Source organism: Macrosteles quadrilineatus, unplaced genomic scaffold (assembly GCF_028750875.1).
Source record: "Macrosteles quadrilineatus isolate MER2022 unplaced genomic scaffold, UCM_ALF_1.0 Scaffold_12__1_contigs__length_5162894, whole genome shotgun sequence".
In the NCBI taxonomy this organism is placed as follows: Eukaryota; Metazoa; Arthropoda; class Insecta; order Hemiptera; family Cicadellidae; genus Macrosteles; species Macrosteles quadrilineatus.
The window spans coordinates 2,784,490-2,803,479 of NW_026542605.1; the positions used below are offsets into that span (position 1 = coordinate 2,784,490).

General features: G+C 34.5%; 1 protein-coding gene across 2 annotated transcripts in view; it reads left to right on the top strand.

Moving 5' to 3' along the window:
• Window positions 1-1,135: 1,135 nt before the first annotated feature.
• Window positions 1,136-18,990, top strand: part of LOC129004852 (uncharacterized) — an 87,472-nt gene continuing 69,617 nt past the window's right edge. The window contains exons 1-6 of one of the 2 annotated variants that reach the window (XM_054433525.1): window positions 1,136-1,227; window positions 4,543-4,920; window positions 8,388-8,574; window positions 9,322-9,502; window positions 15,838-15,930; window positions 16,949-17,059. In XM_054433525.1, coding sequence (XP_054289500.1) covers window positions 4,547-4,920; window positions 8,388-8,574; window positions 9,322-9,502; window positions 15,838-15,930; window positions 16,949-17,059 — 946 coding nt within the window. In that variant the 5' untranslated portion in view covers window positions 1,136-1,227; window positions 4,543-4,546. Of the gene's footprint in view, window positions 1,228-4,542; window positions 4,921-8,387; window positions 8,575-9,321; window positions 9,503-15,837; window positions 15,931-16,948; window positions 17,060-18,990 lie in introns of those variants that run through there. The other variant, XM_054433526.1, reaches the window with a different exon arrangement.

Consider the following 18,990-nt stretch of genomic DNA (forward strand, 5'->3'; position numbering starts at 1 on the left):
TGCGGCGGTTAGGTTAGGTTGGGTTATCATAAGTTTTTATGACTCATCTCGTATAGTTCGATTCATAACGAAACTAGGAAAGTTCTACAAACATATTTATGATAACCCAACTTAACCCAACCGCCGCAGCGCGCTGTAAAATAAGTGGCCTCCGTATAATACGTAAGTACCTTAATTTTTAATTTAACTGTCATAACCTAACCTAACTAACCAAACTTGCTGATAATGACAAAATTGAATGAAGTATTACTAATAGAAAAAATAATTCTGTTCATAAAATAAAACTATAAATGCCTCAAATTAAATTTTATATTTTTTCATTAAAAAATTAAACGGTGATAACCTAACCAAACTTGCTGATAATGAAAAAATTGAATGAAGGTTTACTAATCGAAAAAAAGTTCAGTTCATTAAATAAAACTATAAATAGCTCAAATTCAATGTTATAAGGTTTTAATTATAAAATTTAACTGTTATAACCTAACAAAACTAACCAAACTTGCTGATAATGCAAAAATCTTAGACAAAAAGTTTGTGCCCCCGATGGGTTTCGAACCTGGTACCATAAGTTTCGAAGCCCGGCACGCTATACTCTAGACCACTGAGGCCGTTGGCTTCATTTAGTTGCATTGCGCTAATGGTGTTCCCTCAGCCAATAGAATGCTCTCATTTTGTTCTTATTAAAATAACTGCAGCTGAAATAAAAATGTTGCGTCCGCGACTCAGTTTTGTCGTCCGGCCAAACCAAACTATGCCTCATGCCACTCAGAGGCAAATGGGAGGGATAAATGGTATCTCTATCTTATGCCTCGCCGACCGCACCGCTGCGGAAACTAGAGCGGTAGAGTCTTACGGCGTTGGACCTTGGTATGATAACTCCCACTAGTCACTAGTCCAACTGCACTATCCGCCAAAAAAGCCTTCAAGGCCAAGGCTCAGAAAAATCCATAAAATCCTCACCCCAATTTGGCGAAAAATCTAAAAGTGGCAACATTAACATTGTAGCTGCTCCGTGTTTCGTTTTTGTGAATTTGTGATTGTGAGTGAAAGAAGAGTAAGAAGTCTTGTTCATGTTTTTTTGGCTCCATGGCTGGCTTATTTTATCATAGTTTCTGGTGTTTCTACTACAGTTTCACTTTAAAGTAAACCTTTGTTTAAAATAACTTTTATGGTTTAGAGGAAAATTAATAAAGTGCTTCTTTCCAACGTGAGTCCAACGCAAAGATGGTAAGTGTAAGAGTGTAACTAACTTACAGTATGTTTTCCTTTTTCTTATTATAGGCCTAACCTATAACTTATCAGGCCTATAGGCCTAATCTATAACTTAGTCCTTAAACACATCCTAACTTTTGCAATATAGGCTAGCCTTTTTTGGCTATAGCCTAAGTAATCACATAACATCAAATGTTAGATAAAACATACTCCCTTGTGTTGCTTAGGCCCTAGTCTATGACTAAAACATGATGTAGGCCTAGGCTAACTTAATGGTAGGCCTAGGCTCATTGTAAAAAAATGGTGCGGAATGAGTAACTAATGGTGGTGGGCCGGAGGCTAGTCCAAGTGTTATGTCCATTCTGAATAAATCTCATAACTACTAACTTATTCGGAACAAACTCATCTAACTATTAACTAACAAATAGCCTACTTTTATTATACTTTATACATAGAGGATACGCGCATGGTAACTGGACATGGATAAGGCGTCCGGCAGTGACGTCACAGGGTTGTGAGGGCCCGGAACGCCATTACCACAACGATACGATGTATAGCCTTCGGTGTTCGTGGTGTAGTGGATAGAGTGCTCGGCTGGTATGCAAGAAGTCTACTCTTGTACTACCTGGTATACGAATCCCATCAGTACTTTATGTCAGAGATTTTTCTTTAAATGTCATTTCTTCCTAACTGTATGGTACCTACATCTTTTGTTAGAATTTTTGGCATTTATAATTTTATCTTATGAATAGAATTTAACCTTCATTCAATTTTTTCATTCAGCAAGTTTGGTTGGTTAGGTTAAAGGTTATGACAGTAACTGCCGGACCCCTAATCCACGTCTGGTACCGGACGCGTATCCTCTGCGTACTTTTTAACTTAGGCTAAGTAGGCCTTTTAAGTTAGTTCTTGACTTCCTTTAAACTTCTATCAAGCCTACATACTCATTGCTGGTTGTGTTCTGTTGTGATGGCTGTTTGGTCAGTTGAATTGACTGGAATTTGGAGAACTTGTAAAAATCTGAATTTTATTACCTTCAACCTAAGCTAAGTTTACTTAACTTACCAAGAAGTTTAGGCCTAGGCTAAATAGATTTTTTATTCCGCGCGTCTAGTGAGAATGTTGACAGATTGTGTTGATCCATAGCCAAGTACTTGGGCTTTACAGCACAAATTCATGTCTAGAGTACAGGATCACATTGAAACAGTTAAAATGTATTCAGTCAAATTGCAAAAACTTACATCTAATTGTGAGTTTAACTGTGAGTCTTGCCAGAAATCAATCGCTAATACACTTTTGCGAATACAGTTCATAAGGGGGTTAGTTAATAAAGATATCAGAGCCAAATTGCTTCAGGATAATTCATTTCTATCGTTTCAAGATGTCGTCAAAGCAGCGAAAGTGATGGAAATTGCTAACCATGAAAGTGATCTATCTGAATACTATGAAACTAAAACTAATAGGCCTAGTACAGTACATCAGATTGAGGATAAATACAAAAATGTATCAACTAAATCGCACATGACGTCAAAGCAGAAAACGCCTTCACCTCTTTTTGAGAGTCTTACAGGAAAATGTTATAGATGTGGTTCTCAAAACCATTGGGCCATTAACTGTGAGTTTGCTTCAAAGATATGTAACAAATGCAAGAAACAGGGACACTTAGCCAGAGTAGTGTTACTTTTGGTACGTAACCTAGCCTACAACAGTGATGTTAGTCTACTGCTTTCGCACCTTGCTGTCTGCTCCGTTGATTTTTACAAACAAAATCTAAAAAAATGGTTTGCCAACCGCTTGTGTTGCCATTTATCTTAAATAGAGCCAGTAAAGTGTAGGAGAAACCAAACATACATTTGAAACAGAGTTAAAAAATAAACTAGTTTTATTTTTTTAAGCCAAGTTTACACCATTTTGGAGAAACCGGGCCTTAATACTAATAACCTTGTAAGTTAAAAGCTCGCCAAATGCCTGATAATTGGAAAACTAGTTGACCAAATGATTTAAGTTTTAACCTAACTAAAACATAGGCCTACTGTAACCTTACCATACCCAACACATTCAGTTTTCCGACTATCAGGCATTTGGCAGGTTTTAGGAGATTGAGAACTTACGGTATTAGTTGTCGGATCGTAATGAGAAATCAGTTAGGTATACTGTTGATTTTGTTGTGAAATTCCACACAATTTGAGTATACCTACAACATTATTATTGGGCAAAAAAGTGTTTTCCGGGGAAACGGGACTTTTCCGCAAAAAATGACTAGGTCATTTTTAAAATCAGCGCTAAAAAACGAATACTGTATTTTGAAAAAAATAAATTTTTTGGGCGTAGACTTGAGTTTGACATATTTTATAACTTTATTTACTATGTGTTGAGTGTGTTTCTTTTTTTTTATCCTGTGTCAACGTTTAAAAACGCCCTAGGGTTATTCCATTCAGAATATACGGTATGTTTAAACAATTTTTTTGTCCTAGGACGCTAGCATTGATTATATATATAACACTAGTGTTATATAGTCAATGACGTTGGGCACGAGCATGAGATTGTTTTTCACATTACTTCAGGCTAGACCTAACTTAAGGATTGCTGCATTATCACTTAGATACAATCCATTGGTGATTTGGCAGGATTTTAACCAAGGACCTCGGGCTCCGAAGCCCTGCGCTCTGCCTCTAGACCAGCTCGCTCCCCATGAGTAAATTTTTACACTACAGACTAAAGGGATTTTACCTAAAAAATGGGATCAGTTTCACAGAGAACCCATGATGTATTATCAGATAAAAAGTGTAATACGAAATAGCCTAGGCCTAAATTAACTTAATATTGATGAAAATATTCCATTCAAGGTTTAAATGTTTAAATAGTTTTGGTTCCTGGTTATTGTTAACGGTAGGCCCATAAAAGAGGGCTGTCTACGTCACTCTTTTTCTGTTCGCTGCAGCGTATAGGTTAGGTTAGTTTGGATCTGTTTACCTTGTTCATAATAATGACAAACAAAATAAGTTTTCAGTATGCAACATTTGACCCTTTTATAAATTAACAAAAATTATTATTAGAATACAAATTGATTTTTGTTTTTTATCTCTCCCTTTCTTAACAAATTACATTAATCACACAACTTAACAATTTGTTAAAATAAATGTCAATCAATTTGTTATAAATGTTACCGGTACATTGTTTGTTATTTAGCAGATCTGTAAATTGTAAACATTGGGTTAAAATATTTTTCCATAATATAAAACAACAGGTTTTTAAAGGTGATGTCATAAATTTATTAATGATTGTGTTGTTGGACCGTTACACAGTAAAACATAACATTCGTTCTTATAGGAAAATGGCTCCTCAAAAGACCAAAGGTGTTGGCCAGAAGCAAAGGAAGATTGGAATAAAGAAGAGAAGGTCGTGTAAAAAAGGAAGAATTTATAAAAGTGAGATAAATTATGGACCTTATTTTTGTAAATTGCTGAAACAGATACATCCTGACTTAGTTCTGTCACTAAAAGCAGTAAATATATTAAATAGTTTTGCTTCGGATATTTTTGAAAGGATTGCTAAAGAAGCTGCCATAGTGACTAAATTTGCAAACATTAAGACTTTAAGCAGTAGAGAAGTTCAGACTGGTGTTCGCTTAGTGTTACCTTCAGGATTGTTGCCTCAAGCTACAGCACGTGCAACAAAAGCAGTTGTTGATTACTTCAGGGTAACAAAGTAAGAATTTCTTGTAGTATTCAAAACTTAAACGGATCAATTTTTGGTGTACTGGGAAAAATGTATGAAATGTTTGAAGCATAGAAGTCAATTCAACGACAAGTTGATAAAAAACTTTTAAGATAAACATTTCTAATTAATTTTAGAATTTGTTGGTTAATATTTGCATGATAACAGCTTGCTTGGGTTATAAATTGTACTATTTAGCCGACATTCTATTTTGGAGGTTTTCATCATACTGCTTCAAAGAATTTAGGTTTGGATATGATTGTGCTGAGGATTACCTTTTTCTTCTTTAAGATAAACAAAAAAATGCTTAAATAAATATTTTGACTTAAATATATAATATTTTTTTAGAACAGCAGCTGCTGCGGTTCGAAGTTTATGAAATGTTTATCATAAGGCTAGTTAGATCAAGGCAACACTAAATAAACAGGCCGTGATGCTCCTTTGGCATGACATCATCATAGGCGACTGCAATGACGTAATGTTTGCCGTTTGTGATCAGTAAATTACTCTCCAATGTAGTATCCTTTGTGTAACGCTTATCTGCAGCTTTTAACAAGTTAAATTAAATTGTTTAACTAAAATCCTATTCATTTGTTAACTCAACTACTCAATAAAAGGATTTTTTTATTTATTGTTAAATAACTTGAATTGTTGAAGTAATAAATCCATATAAAGATTTTTTACACAGTAATTTGAACACCTGAGACCTACTAGATAAACAATAATTTATTTAAACTAATTGATAGCAAATCATCCAAGTAGTAATTTATTATAGCTGAATTCTAACATCTTATGAAATTTCAGATTGGTTTATGAAATTCTTATCCTGTTATCAGTATGATGAAAAGAGGCCAAAAACTATTATTTACTTGCTTATTTAATTAAAAAACTGGGTACTAGTATAGCTTTTAACTTGTAAATTTCCTGTTGACTGTTGGTGTTGGTTATATATTTGCTTCCTATAATCTTGCCATTGGTACTTACTGTTGCTTACACTTGTTTTGTGTTATCTTTTTCAATGGATTCCCATATTTTTAAATTTGGCTATTATTTTTTATTTATAATGCTAAAATAAGAAAAATTGGTCGAAAATAAAAACAATTTTTTTTAGTGCTTAGGTTATAGGCCTATTATGAAAAATACCGAAAATAGTTTTGAAAAATCCGGTTATTGACTTATTTTAGTAATAGGCCTAATAACAATAACAATTATTATTATTAATGTTAATAATATAATAATTAAGTAATATTACATAATAATATAATAAATAATAATAAAATGCTTGCATAAACAAAAAAATGATCCATAACTCAACAATAAGTATCACCATGGTTACACTGCCAAGTGTAACTTTAAGTGTGCGATTCCCGCTAATCAGTTTTTTAACATTTTTAACTACTAAATTTGATATATCTTCAAAACGGTTTATGCTACACGATTCAAATTTTTACCAAGTGTTTAGAATGTTATTATCTAAATAATTAGGTAGAATCAATGTATGTCTGTTCTAAGATGAAAAAAGATTTTTTTATTTCCACAGAAAGCCAATTTATTTTATTTTTAATTACAAAATGACCCAAAAAAAAGTAATGAATCAAGATACAGTTATAATTCTACCTAAATATTTTGAGGGCATTATTCCCTGCAAACTGATGGTTTAGTTATTAAAATCCAATAATTAAAACTGAAGTTATATCAAATTTAGTTAATTACCTAAAAATACAACAAAACACAAAAAAATTAAGGGTGTACTTAATGAAAAAAAATTACTTTTAACTATGTTTATACCTGTTCTTATGTCTATAAAACACATGGCATAAGTTTGAAAGACATAAGTTAAGGAAGTTAGCATTTTCACTGCCATATCCCCTTAAAGTAGAAAAGACCCATGTTAGAAAAATATCATCTTGATACAACTAGAAACTTCAAAATGGCAACCATTTTAAATATTTAAAAAAAATTACAAAAAAAAGTCTGATTTAATGAAAAAATTTCATGAACACTTATTTAACATTTTTAATTCCCTATCAAACAATACCAAGTTCAAAAAGATCGAATAAGAAATAGCTATAAAATATTACGATTTATAGTTGTAAAATGGGGTAGAATAAGGATAAGCTGGCCAATTTTGATTTTTACAACTAAAATCTTAATTTTTCAGCTATTTCTTATTCGATCTTTTAGTGAATTTCCCATATAGGGAATAAGCTTTTACCACAGATCTCATGGTTTTGAGGTCTTCAGAGGCCAAAACACCATCCGTTCAAATTCATATATATAATTTTGCGTCTGTTAGTGTGATAACTCGAGCAAAACTTATCTGATTTTGATGAAATTTGGTACGTTCGTGTAAACCTACTTTTATTTGAACTAGTTCCCAAACCAGCATAATCGAACTATGGGATTGGGAGTTTATGGGGGGTTTTAGGGGGTAAAAATTGATTTTTCCCATTTTTGACCCTAAAAACACAAAATTTCATAATTTTTCTTCAAACGATTTTGTAAAGCCTAAAAAGGGAATAATTTTGTATATTGAAGCATTGTTGTATGCCCAACGGTTATGAAGATAGGCCTAATTAAAAAAATTTTAAATTTAAAACTCCCTTGTTGTTCTTATGGAGAATAAATAAACTGTTGTAATTCACTTATTTATGGATATGTTTTAACCAAATTTAGAAATTTGGTTTATTTAATAGCTACTAAGCTGTCAACATTTCCCTGTATCAGCAAACCTATGTACTCACTAAAATAAATGTTAATTAAATAGGAAATAAATCTGACAATTTTTAGAGAATATTTTAGTAGGTAAATGGAAATTCGCTTAGCCTGCAGGTTTGCTGTGGCGAGAGTATTTGAACTTGGTATCGTTTGATAAGGAATTTAAAATGCTAAATAAAAGTATTCTTGAAATTTTTTAATACAATTAGCCTTTTTTTAGTTATTTAAGATTTTAAAATTAAAATGGCTGCCATTTTAAAATCCTAGGATGAATCCAGATGAATTTTTTTTCTATCATGGGTCTCTTCTACCTTAACATACATACCAAGTTTCATAAAGATCGGTTGAAAATCTTTAACGATAAAAATGCTAATATGAAAAAAAAACTAAATGGCGAATATCTGGATAACAAAGCAATTTTGGAAAAAAATGTTAGTCTTGATTTTCTCTTTATTTTGACCCATAGAACCATTTCCCGGAGTTAGGCTGTTTCCTTACGGGACAATTGTATATAAACAATTTAAATTTTACTGAAGGTTATAACATTTCAAACGAAATAAAGAAATAGTTATTGGGATAAGTTAATAGTAATAGAATAATTGCTGACCAAGGAGGTGTTTAACTAAAACTTACCTAAACCCACCATGTAGGCTATATTTGTTGTAAATGTTATTAATTTGTATTTGGACCAAAACACGATACCTAAGTTTGTTATGGTAATAATTATTTTTCATTTTCAGCAACTTTGATATTCCAACCATGTCGGAGTGTGATGATGAAGTGGTATGGGTCAAGGCCCACTCCAAATCTCAAAACATGATTTACTACTGGAATGCCAAGACTCAAGAAAGTATATGGGAATGCGATTTTGTTGGAAAAATGACGGGACCAAAAGTAAAAATTCTTGACCAGACAAACTCTGCTACTGTAAGTATCTCTTGTTATTATGTCTGTAACTACCAAGAGACAAGTGTGCAGATTTTACATTTTAACCCTCCAACTGGCGCATAGTACACGATGTAGTTGCAAGGCATTTTTGCGACTGCAGACATATTTTAGAAAATTGGTTGAACATTCAACCAATATAGAAAATCTGCTGAACCATATACAGTACTTGATTTATGTGTCATGTAATGAAGAATTTGCAATTTTCAAAAGTATAAATATTTAGACAAGTTGTTTCAAAATAAAGGAGAAAAACTACAAAATCTTTCTTCAAAATTTTAAAGGAAAACTTTGTTTTTTGTGAACAGGTAATGATTTGGATTTATGTGAAATCAGAGGTGGTCAAAATTTTGGTAATTTATTTCCCTTTAGGCTATAGAAATGTAAAAATATTCAAAATAAGCAATTATTTTTTAGGTAGTTATGATGATAAAAAAGTGAATTCAACCGCTTTTTGCAAATACAGATTTTATAACAAAGCATATTTAACATCAAGCATTATAGCTAAGCTAATGCTCTACAAAAGTGTTTTTCCCATTTGGAACACTTATAAAGCTCTGTCCAACTCTATGTATCAATAGTCAAAGGTAAATACTGACATCTAAAAAACAATCTAAAGATTTAAACCTTAATGAAATAAAATATTGCCCCTATTAACTTTCAATATTAAGGATTTATAATATGATTTTTGTTTCAATTGTAATGTTTTCAAACGTCTTTTTAATTTAGACCCCTGAGTACACTTCACCTGAAAGTTTAAAGAAAACTCCTCAGAATACAAATCATCCAAAAAGGACTGAAAAAGAGAAGGAACATGCAATCGAAGAAGAGGACGAAGAATTCAGGGAAGCTTTGTTAGCGTACAATGAAGCCCGGAACTTTTCTTCTAATGTTTTTAGTGGGGGTCAAGGTAAGGATTGGTTTGTTACATTTGCTACTGGGAATTTTATGTTTTGCTATTACCATTGTCATCTTGTATTATCAAATATTTTATTGTGAGTGGGCCTTGCAATACTAGAAAAGGCTACAAATTACCACTGTATTTTTGGTTTTCACAGAGTTTCCGAGAGTATTTGGGAAGGGTGTTTGTGTACCAATCATCTCCCTTTTTGCTCTTGCAAACAATCTTAACCCTCCAAGTGTCTCTAGTTTTGGTCTTAATGTTCGCCCATTTATTGCGCAATCGCAGGGTTTTATTAAAATGTATCTTAGAAACTTAAAAACAATGTAAAGTATACTGTTTTATATATCATTTTGTTTGGAAAATTATGGGCTTCAATGTAACATATAAAACATTACAAAAAAATGTTCAAAAATTTTTGTGGGGTTAACATTTCTCAAAAATTATAAAATAAATGAAAAAAATTATGTTTGCGCTCAATAAATTGTTATAATTTATAGGTCTACAAATATTTTAAAATAGCCACTTTGTTCAGAATTTTATGAGGATTCCAAAAATATAATAATATAAGGAAGTAGGTTTGCAAATAAATAAGTTATGGGCAAAAAACAGATTTCGGTACATAGCGTTTAGCTAAGAATGCATAGCCTAACCATAGCTAGGAATCTGGCTGATAAAACCAAGCTGTTTACAAATACGCACGTCAGCTGTCTGCTACAATATTTTCGGAACTAAAATGAAAAGCGTATAGAAACAGACATCAGGAGAAAGCTCTGAATCTGCTGAAAAAAACGATACCTAACTCGATCCAGTTCAATCCGATTCAGTCAGTCCCAGAGCCGTCGCCGTAAACAGTATTTGTGAGTCGCAAAAGCGACACATAACATTACAGCGGATGTGTTATGAGTTGCTTTTACGACACATAACACTCGGAGGGTTAAAAGTATACCCCTACCCACAATGCCCCAATGGTTTGGATTTTGTTAGATAACAATCACGATCATTTGGTGTAGGTAATATTCCAACATTACCATTGTTCATTGACCATTCTAGATTTAATAAGATAACAATATAGACTTAAGAGAAGAAGAATTGATATTTTTTATTTGACGTTTTTGGGTTTCTTGGTTTTGTTGTTAATGTGGAGATGGTAAAAAGTCTAATTGAGTTCGCAATTTACGTGTCGTGCCGTCTTTGCAGTTTTTTTTGTGAAAGTCAGTAAAATATTCTCTTTAATATCTATATAATTAATACGCTACATGAAACTTTGTCGGTTGAACTCCGCCATTTCTTAACCGATTTTATCCATTGACGTCTCATTGGAAAGAGTGTGTCGCCTGGATTTTCAAACTGGCCTTACATTTCTGCAAAAGTCCCTTGGGTTCTGCCCCAGTGGCTGTTAAAGTTCCCATGTTATCCTTATGAAGAACATAATTGTTTACATTTTGATCAGCTGTATAATTTAATTGCTGTTATTTAGTTTTCAATTCAAAGTCTTTTAAACTCATTGGAAATTATGTTAACTTTTATTTTTTTTTAAATAACTACTTTACTTCTTTGCAATTGCTTGATTTTGAGCAATGTGTATACTAGTTTTAATTAATCGACGATTACCTAAATGATAAACCAAAGCCCCTTGTTCCCACCACCACCCGTGGCTTAAGTCAGGATCTTATTTGCCTGGCCAATTCCCCATGAAAATCTTTCTTCTCAGGCTTTGGCCACTCTAAATCCTTGTCCAGACACATTATGTGTCTAAAACCCTAAAAATCACACGACTCCCTTCCCCCTACCTCCCTTCAGCGATAGGGATCATTGGGATTCGCTCTAACCTTTTCTCTCTCCTTAATGGGGAACTTTTAATTCCTTTTCTTTCTTTGTTTTTGTTTGTTTCTTTTTTCAATTTAAAAGCCTATATGGTTCTTCCTATTTCCCTAGCTACTTTCCTAATTGTCTCAATTGTTTCCTTGTCTCTCATCAAGTTTTTATTTTTTCATCTAGCTAGACCTTTCCTATCGAGGACTTCATGCCCTCTCCTATTTACATCCTGAAGTGGACAATTCATAAATATGTGACTTGCAGTTTCTATGTCTCCGCATCTGCATACTTCCTCTTGTACTAAGTTAAATTTTTACAAATTCGATTGAAATATTCCATGTCCTGTGACAAACTGCGTTCAACAATGATATCTAATCTATCTCCCAATCTAGTTCCAGTCTCGTTCTGATGTTTGGCGTATATCCGAACGTTTACCTTTATTCCTCACTCTGTTCCCAGCGCATTTGCCACTCATTTGCGCATTCTGGCACTCTTGTTTTCCGATGTAGTCCTACTCGCTCACATGTCTTTCAAAATCCTAATTCTTTATTCAATAAGCATGGCTCCAGCCAAAACCCTAATTATATCATGCGATACTTTTTTGTATGATTTCCCTGCTTTCAACAAAACTCTTCTTTGCATACTCAAAAGTTTCCTTTTCAATCTTATCTTCCTAGCATCCTTACCCCAGAACTCGCATCCGTACAGCATTGCTGGCTAAACACCCATTGTACAGCGTCATCAAATGATCCCAGTCATGCGTCTACTGGTTCTAGCCTGCCCTGCTAATTTTGCAAGGACTCCTTTAATTTTCCCGCAAATTTCCTCCGCATGTTTTCAATAGTCATTCCTTTACCTACAGTCACTCCTTAATCAAACCTATTGACATATCAATATTCCTGATTAACACAAAAATGGCGTTTCCAGAAGTTTTGGGACCTGCCCATCCACCTTCCGATTTAATTAAATATTTTTTTGAAGATTAAAAAAAATTTTTAAACTAATATCAATAACGTCTGATCATTATTCTTGTGCACCTTTCATAAATAATCATACAGAAGAATGCAGGTGCCATCTCTTACAATATGGTTGTGTTGCTAGCCTAGTGGTTAGCGTCTCGGACTTCGTAGCGGGAGAGACGGGTTCCATCCCCGGAACATCCACAAACATTTATTCTCTCGTGAAATGCCACTGGCGTTAAACAAATTGATTAAACAGGATAAAAAATATTGTTCCATCGATATTGATATCGTCTACTCATTAAATAATATCCTGTAATTTAGTTTGAGTATTACTACGATCTAAAAAATCACAAAAAATAGAGTAACTGCTGCATTGTAAGTTGAATTTTAATATCATTGAACCATTAAAAACAAGTTTTGAAGTGAAACACCAATTTTCAAACCATAAAACAGAGTAAGTTTTTATCTTTTCAACAAATCTAATAGATCATTATCTTAGCACATATCATCCATTAATTTCAATTTTAATATAACCAGCTGTTTAAAATATTAGTGTAAATTTCAAAGTACTCATCTTTTCAAATTGAAAGAAACATTTTCACCATAAGAATAATATGGGAACTTGGAAGGCCACTGGGTCAGAGTGCTGATTGAATTTCAAATATTTTTTGTTTGATGGCAAATCTACAGGCTTCAAAACCTATCAATGTCACATTTACATGGTCGTCGGATGCGTTGCAGCTTATAAACAATTATTACAAAATTAATATTGGCCTATTAAAATTATATATAGATCTGGGTCAAGATTCTAATTGCTCTCAGTTGTCATGCAATGGAAGTGAAGGGAATTCAATTAAAATAGTTTATTCAAACATGACAAAGGCTTTTCTTATCACATAACCTCACAGCAAGTGTGAGGTTATGCAAAGGGCCGAAGATTTGTTTGGGTTTGATGCAGGGACATCAAACACACCTCCAATGAGGCCAGAAAAAAGGTAGACCTGGAAGAGAGTGTGTGCAATACCACAGGGCAAATTGTCTTGGCATGGATTTCAATGCTTTGGCTGTTGAGAGGGGAATGCCTCTCTACAACTCCTGGGAGAAGTACATCCTGGACTTATTGTTATTAACAAGGGTGAAAAATGAGTCGCCCCAGACATCGTCTCATATAGCCTGTGACTACCAGTACATAATTTTTTTATGTCCTGGATGGCCATCAGATACAAGTCACCGTGGTAACGAAGACAGACGGGCAAGGATGTGTCACCCAATTGCATCTACTGCCTGGGACGACTCGGTACACATAACTTTCTCTTGCTGCCCGCATTGGAAAAGGCCTTACCTAGAGGCTCAATGCAATGTAGGACTATTGTTGGTGTACACAATCTCAATGATAGAGGGTAAGGACAACCGTACCTTATTGTCGCAGTTCTTTCATGTTATTCACCAAAGCTTGGCTGGGTTGCAGTCTAAATCACCAAGAACTGAATGCCTGAAACGATGCAAGTGCTGAAGGCTTAATCAACATGTTGACCTGACCTGAAGAAGTGTGACAATTAATTCCAGGTCTGTGTTAAACAAAGCAAAGTTTTTTTTTACTGAATAGTCCGATCAATTCAGAAGCTTCACACTACAGATTGCGTCTGTGTAAGTAAAACATTTTCCCTCCTCTTCCTAGATTTGTGAAGATTTGCAAATTGTGTTGGGACAGTTTTTTTTAACCAGTTTGAGCTTTCAGGGTCCTTCACCAAAGATGAGTTCAAGTGTGATTCAACTTCAGATCAAAGTGTAACTAGTAAATATTCAACATTCACTCTGATTCAATCAGAAACAAATCAAGTGATAACAAAAGTCTAGTAATTTAGGGTAACAAGGACAGTAACCTCAACAATCAATAAGGCTTTTGTAACAAATGAATAATGGTATGTTGTGAGAGTACCTCAAAAACTTATCTACCATAGTTAATATTTCTTTCTAATCTTATTATTCATGATGAACAAAACGGAAATCTTCTCACTTTATGGCATAAAATGATGTAAAATCTTGAGTAACCTAGGGAGACAAATCCTCCATTATTGTTTACTAGCTGTACCCGCGGGCTTTGCCCCGTTTAACTTCACAAGTGAGCTCGTTCGTATGGCTCTATCACGTCCTGGTTGAAGTTCGTTCGCTACGCTCACTCACCTTTAGGTTGGAGCTCGTTCGCTCCACTCACTTGCCTTCAGGTTAGCTCGTTCGCTATGCTAACTCGCTTCCAGGTTGAAGTTCGTTCGCTACGCTCACTCACCTTTTGTTTGCAAATTGGCTGTAGTCATAATTTAAAAAAATAATAGTGCTGCACCCTGTTGGTAATCCTTGTAACTTTAATGCTATTGAACATCATAGAACAGAACGAACTTGTTTAATTGAAACAGCTGTTAAGAAATTCCTTTTAAATATGAAAACTCATAAGGATAACATGGGAAACTCCAGAGCCACTGGGGCGGAGCCCGAAAGCCCGATCAGAATAAAAACTACTTAGTTTTCCTATTTAACCCTCCAAGTGTAATGCGTCGCTGCAGCGACTCACGAACACTGTTTACGGCGAAGGCTCTATGACTGACAAAATCGGATTGAACTGGATCGAGTTTGGTATCGTTCTTTTCATTATATTCTAAGCTTTCTCCAGAGGTCTGTCTCTAAGCGCTTTATGTTCTCCGAGTTGATCGTAATTGTAGCAGACAGCTGACGTGCGTATTTGTAAACAGGTTAGTTAACCTCGGACCGATGACTGATGTGTTTTATTATGTTTATCATTGTTTTAGTGTTAAAAATCAAAAGTAGTGATATACGTGGTGCATTATAAGAAGATTTAAGTGATTTTGAAGGGCTGGTTGATGATCCTGAAGGAGTAGGTAGTGATATTGATGTTAATTATCAGCCAGATTCCTAGCTATGGTTAGGCTATGCATCCTTAGCTAAACGCTATGTACTGAAATCTGTTTTTTGCCCATAACTTATTTATTTGCAAATCTACTTCCTTATATTATTATATATTTGTAATCCTCATAAAATTTAGAACAAAGTGGCTATTTTCAAATATTTATAGGCCTATAATTTATACAATTTCATTGAGCGCAAACTTATTTTTTTTTTCAATTTTTCCAAAATAATTTTTATTTTTACCTAAACAATTTTTTTTAAAACAAATATTCCATAGGTTTTATGTATGATATTGAAGCCCATGATTTTCCAAACAAAATGGTATATAGAACAGTAGAATTAACATTGTTTTAAGCTTTTCAGATCCGTTTTAATAAAACCTTGCAAATGCGCAAAAAATAGGCGGACATTAAGGCCTAAACTATGGACACTTGGAGGGTTAATGCCCAAAGAATCGGTGTACCGAATTTCAGCCTCCTAGGTAAATGGGAAGTAGGAGAATTAGTGATGAGTGAGTGAGTGAGTGAGTCAGTCAGTGAGGGCTTTGCCTTTTATATATTTAGATTACCTGAAAGTTCTTATTATGTTGCTTTTGCTCCAACATTTGACAGGACACTACTAATTTTACTGTTAAAATTTCAGACGTAAGCAGACCCGCTCATCATACGAGTCCTAAAGTATTGTTACCCGAAAGGAAAAGTCAAGAAAAGGAAGTGCTTGAAAAGCAAAATCTCAGTAAGTTAGTTAATACTCTTGTCCATACCCTGATTACCATGTCGCTTCAAAGTTATACTAAACATTATTTGTTTTCTTTCATCGTGTTACAGTTTATTTAGTCCAGATGCACTGATGGTGTTTGAAATGTTCTATGTGTTAAAATATTGATTGAATGGTTTGCGATCGTTCTTGTCATAGTGGTCCCGGATCTCCAAAACACAATATTCCCATTGTTAAAACCACTAAGACCCATCCTTGATTACTAAACAATAGTAACTCAAATTAAGTGTTGACACTGACTATAACACTGAATTCCTGACTCCTAAATTGCACTACCCTTCCCAACACTTAATAACTATTACTTACTTACTTACTTACTGGAGTGGCCACTGGTGCCCTGAGAGGTACTTGGCCTCGCCCACACACTGCCTCCAGATGTCTCTGTCTTTGGTGTCATTTTCACTCCTTCCCAGTCTTCTTACATCTTTTTGTACTTGATCCTTCCATCTAAGTTTGGGACGGCCTCGTGGTCTCCTGCCTTCGAGGTTTCTATCAAGTACATTTCTCGTAGTGGAGTCTTCCTCTCTTCTCAAAATATGACCAAACCATCTCAATCTTCTGCTCTTGACTTCTGCTATGATGTCAGGGTCTTTATAGCACTTTTTATATTTATACTTAATAAGTATTAAATTTAAAAAAAGTATTTCAGGTTAGCCATAGGTAATTTAATAGAACACATATTTTATCAAGGCAAATTTAACTATTTATAGAGGAACCATTGCAACTTTGCACAAAAATATGAAATAGCCAGTTTTCTTTTGTGAAATGGCCTGATTGCATTTAACTTAAACTATCAAATAAATATAATAAATTATTATTGGGACATTTCCTTATCTTTTCAATGCAACGATTACAAGAGGCTAAAACCTAAAACCTTATCCATGGGGTGGAAATTGACACTAGGTTGAAGCCCTGACTTGATGCATACATTCATTTAATTGCATAAGAATTTTAAATCTAGCATACATTTTTTCAGACAATAATCAACCTAGTTGTTCAAACGCGGTTTTGAACAAAGATGACAAAGCAAAAAAACTCAAGGAATTTAGAATCCCAAAACTCATTGGTCCTGGCAAAGCACAACCTGGTGAGTAGACTTAATTTAAAATATCTTATTTGCTTGTTAAGGAAAAATGTAATTGTTTCATGACTTTAAAATATCTTATTTGCTTGTTAAGGAAAAATGTAATTGTTTCAAGACTTTGCCTGATGCACAATCTCTGTAGGAAGGGGGGTTTCTGGGGTATAAATTGTTTTTCCCATTTTTTACGGCAAAAACTTAAAATTGTTCAATCCCTTTTCAATAACTTTTGAAGAGATAAAAAAAATTGGTATAATAATACATTTTATACCGGTACACTTAGTAGTTAGAGAGAAAATAAAAAAAAACTGTAAATTATTTATTTCATATTAGCTGTTATTACTTAACAGTACTCACATTTCACTAAAAAAAAACAATTTTTTAGCTTCTCTGTAGCAGGTACTTGTTGAACTATTTTTTTTTTTTTTAAATAGGGAATAAACCTGACATGTTAAGGAAGATTTTTATGGAGAATATATTGAGACTGATAATTGAATGGGAATTTGCTTAGTCTGCAGGTTTGCTGTGGCAGGGGTATTAGTTTTATCAGTCAGCAGCTTTGAGCTAATTTATTTGGACCTAAATGATTTAATGTTGAATATCACAATATTTTCCATCTTGTAATATAGTTTAAATTACTTAATGGTCCTAACACTATACAATGGCGCTTGTTAATTAAAGTGGTTCACACTAACTCAATATTTTCATTTTTGTGGTAAATGAGTCTGTACAGGCTGAGGAGGAGATAGCTTCAATTGTGCGACTGTGTAGCATTGTTGTATCCTATTATTCATATCAACTGACTTTTCCTACAGTTACCTAACAATGTACATGTTCTCTCACTGATTTGAGAAAGCAAAGTGGCCAATTCGCTCATCAGTGAGACAATGTTAACATTGTCTCACTCTAATTACTTTGTCTCACTCCAGATTTGCAACGTGAAGGCACGAAATAGTGAGCGCGTAACATGCAGGCAACGTCGTATGCGCGCGAAATACGTTGGCAGCACTGGCTGTAAATCAGCTGGTCAGCTGTTGTACTGTTGTAATTGTCACTTACATTAAATGTTATATTAAAAATTCACTTCTGTGTAAAAATAGGTTATGTTTCTTCACAAATTTATTTGTTTTATGGTAACTGTAGGAAAAGTATAATGTGCAACTCGAGTTCAAAGTACAATTGCCTCACTCGAGAAACCATTCCTCACTCGCCTACGGCTCGTGAGTAAGGATTTCTCTCGAGTGAGTCAATTACTCACTTTTCTCACTAGTTGCACAAACTATTACCATACTCCAGCTGACTTTTCCAGCCCCTTTCTGTAAACCACTTCCTGGACACAAAAGAGTACAGAAATAAAAGTCTTACAGTGAAGTGTGGTAAAACATTGTTTTGCACATTTTAATTTAGAAAACCAATAATATCATGGTGTCTACTCTCCGGGAAATTCGGGAAAACCGGGAAAACTCCGGGAATTTTATCTTACCTTGAAATGTCCTGGAAAACTCCAGGAATCCACCCAAACCTCCGGGAATCCACAGCCCGGTCATCGGAATCGTCGGCTAACCAAACACTACCGCTTTTGTTGCCGAAATCGCGGGAGACGATTGCGGTGTCACCGAAACCGCAAGATATGCTCACGGGTATTGCCGCGATCGCGGGAGACGATTATCGGTGTTGCCGAAACCGCAGGATATACTCACGGGTATTGCCGCGATCGCGGGAGACGATTATCGGTGTCGCCGAAACCGCAGGATATGCTCACGGGTATTGCGGCGATCTCGGGAGACGATTATCGGTGTTGCCGAAACCGCAGGATATGCTCACGGGTATTGCCGCGATCGCGGGAGACGATTATCGGTGTCGCCGAAACCGCAGGATATGCTCACGGGTATTGCGGCGATCTCGGGAGACGATTATCGGTGTTGCCGAAACCGCAG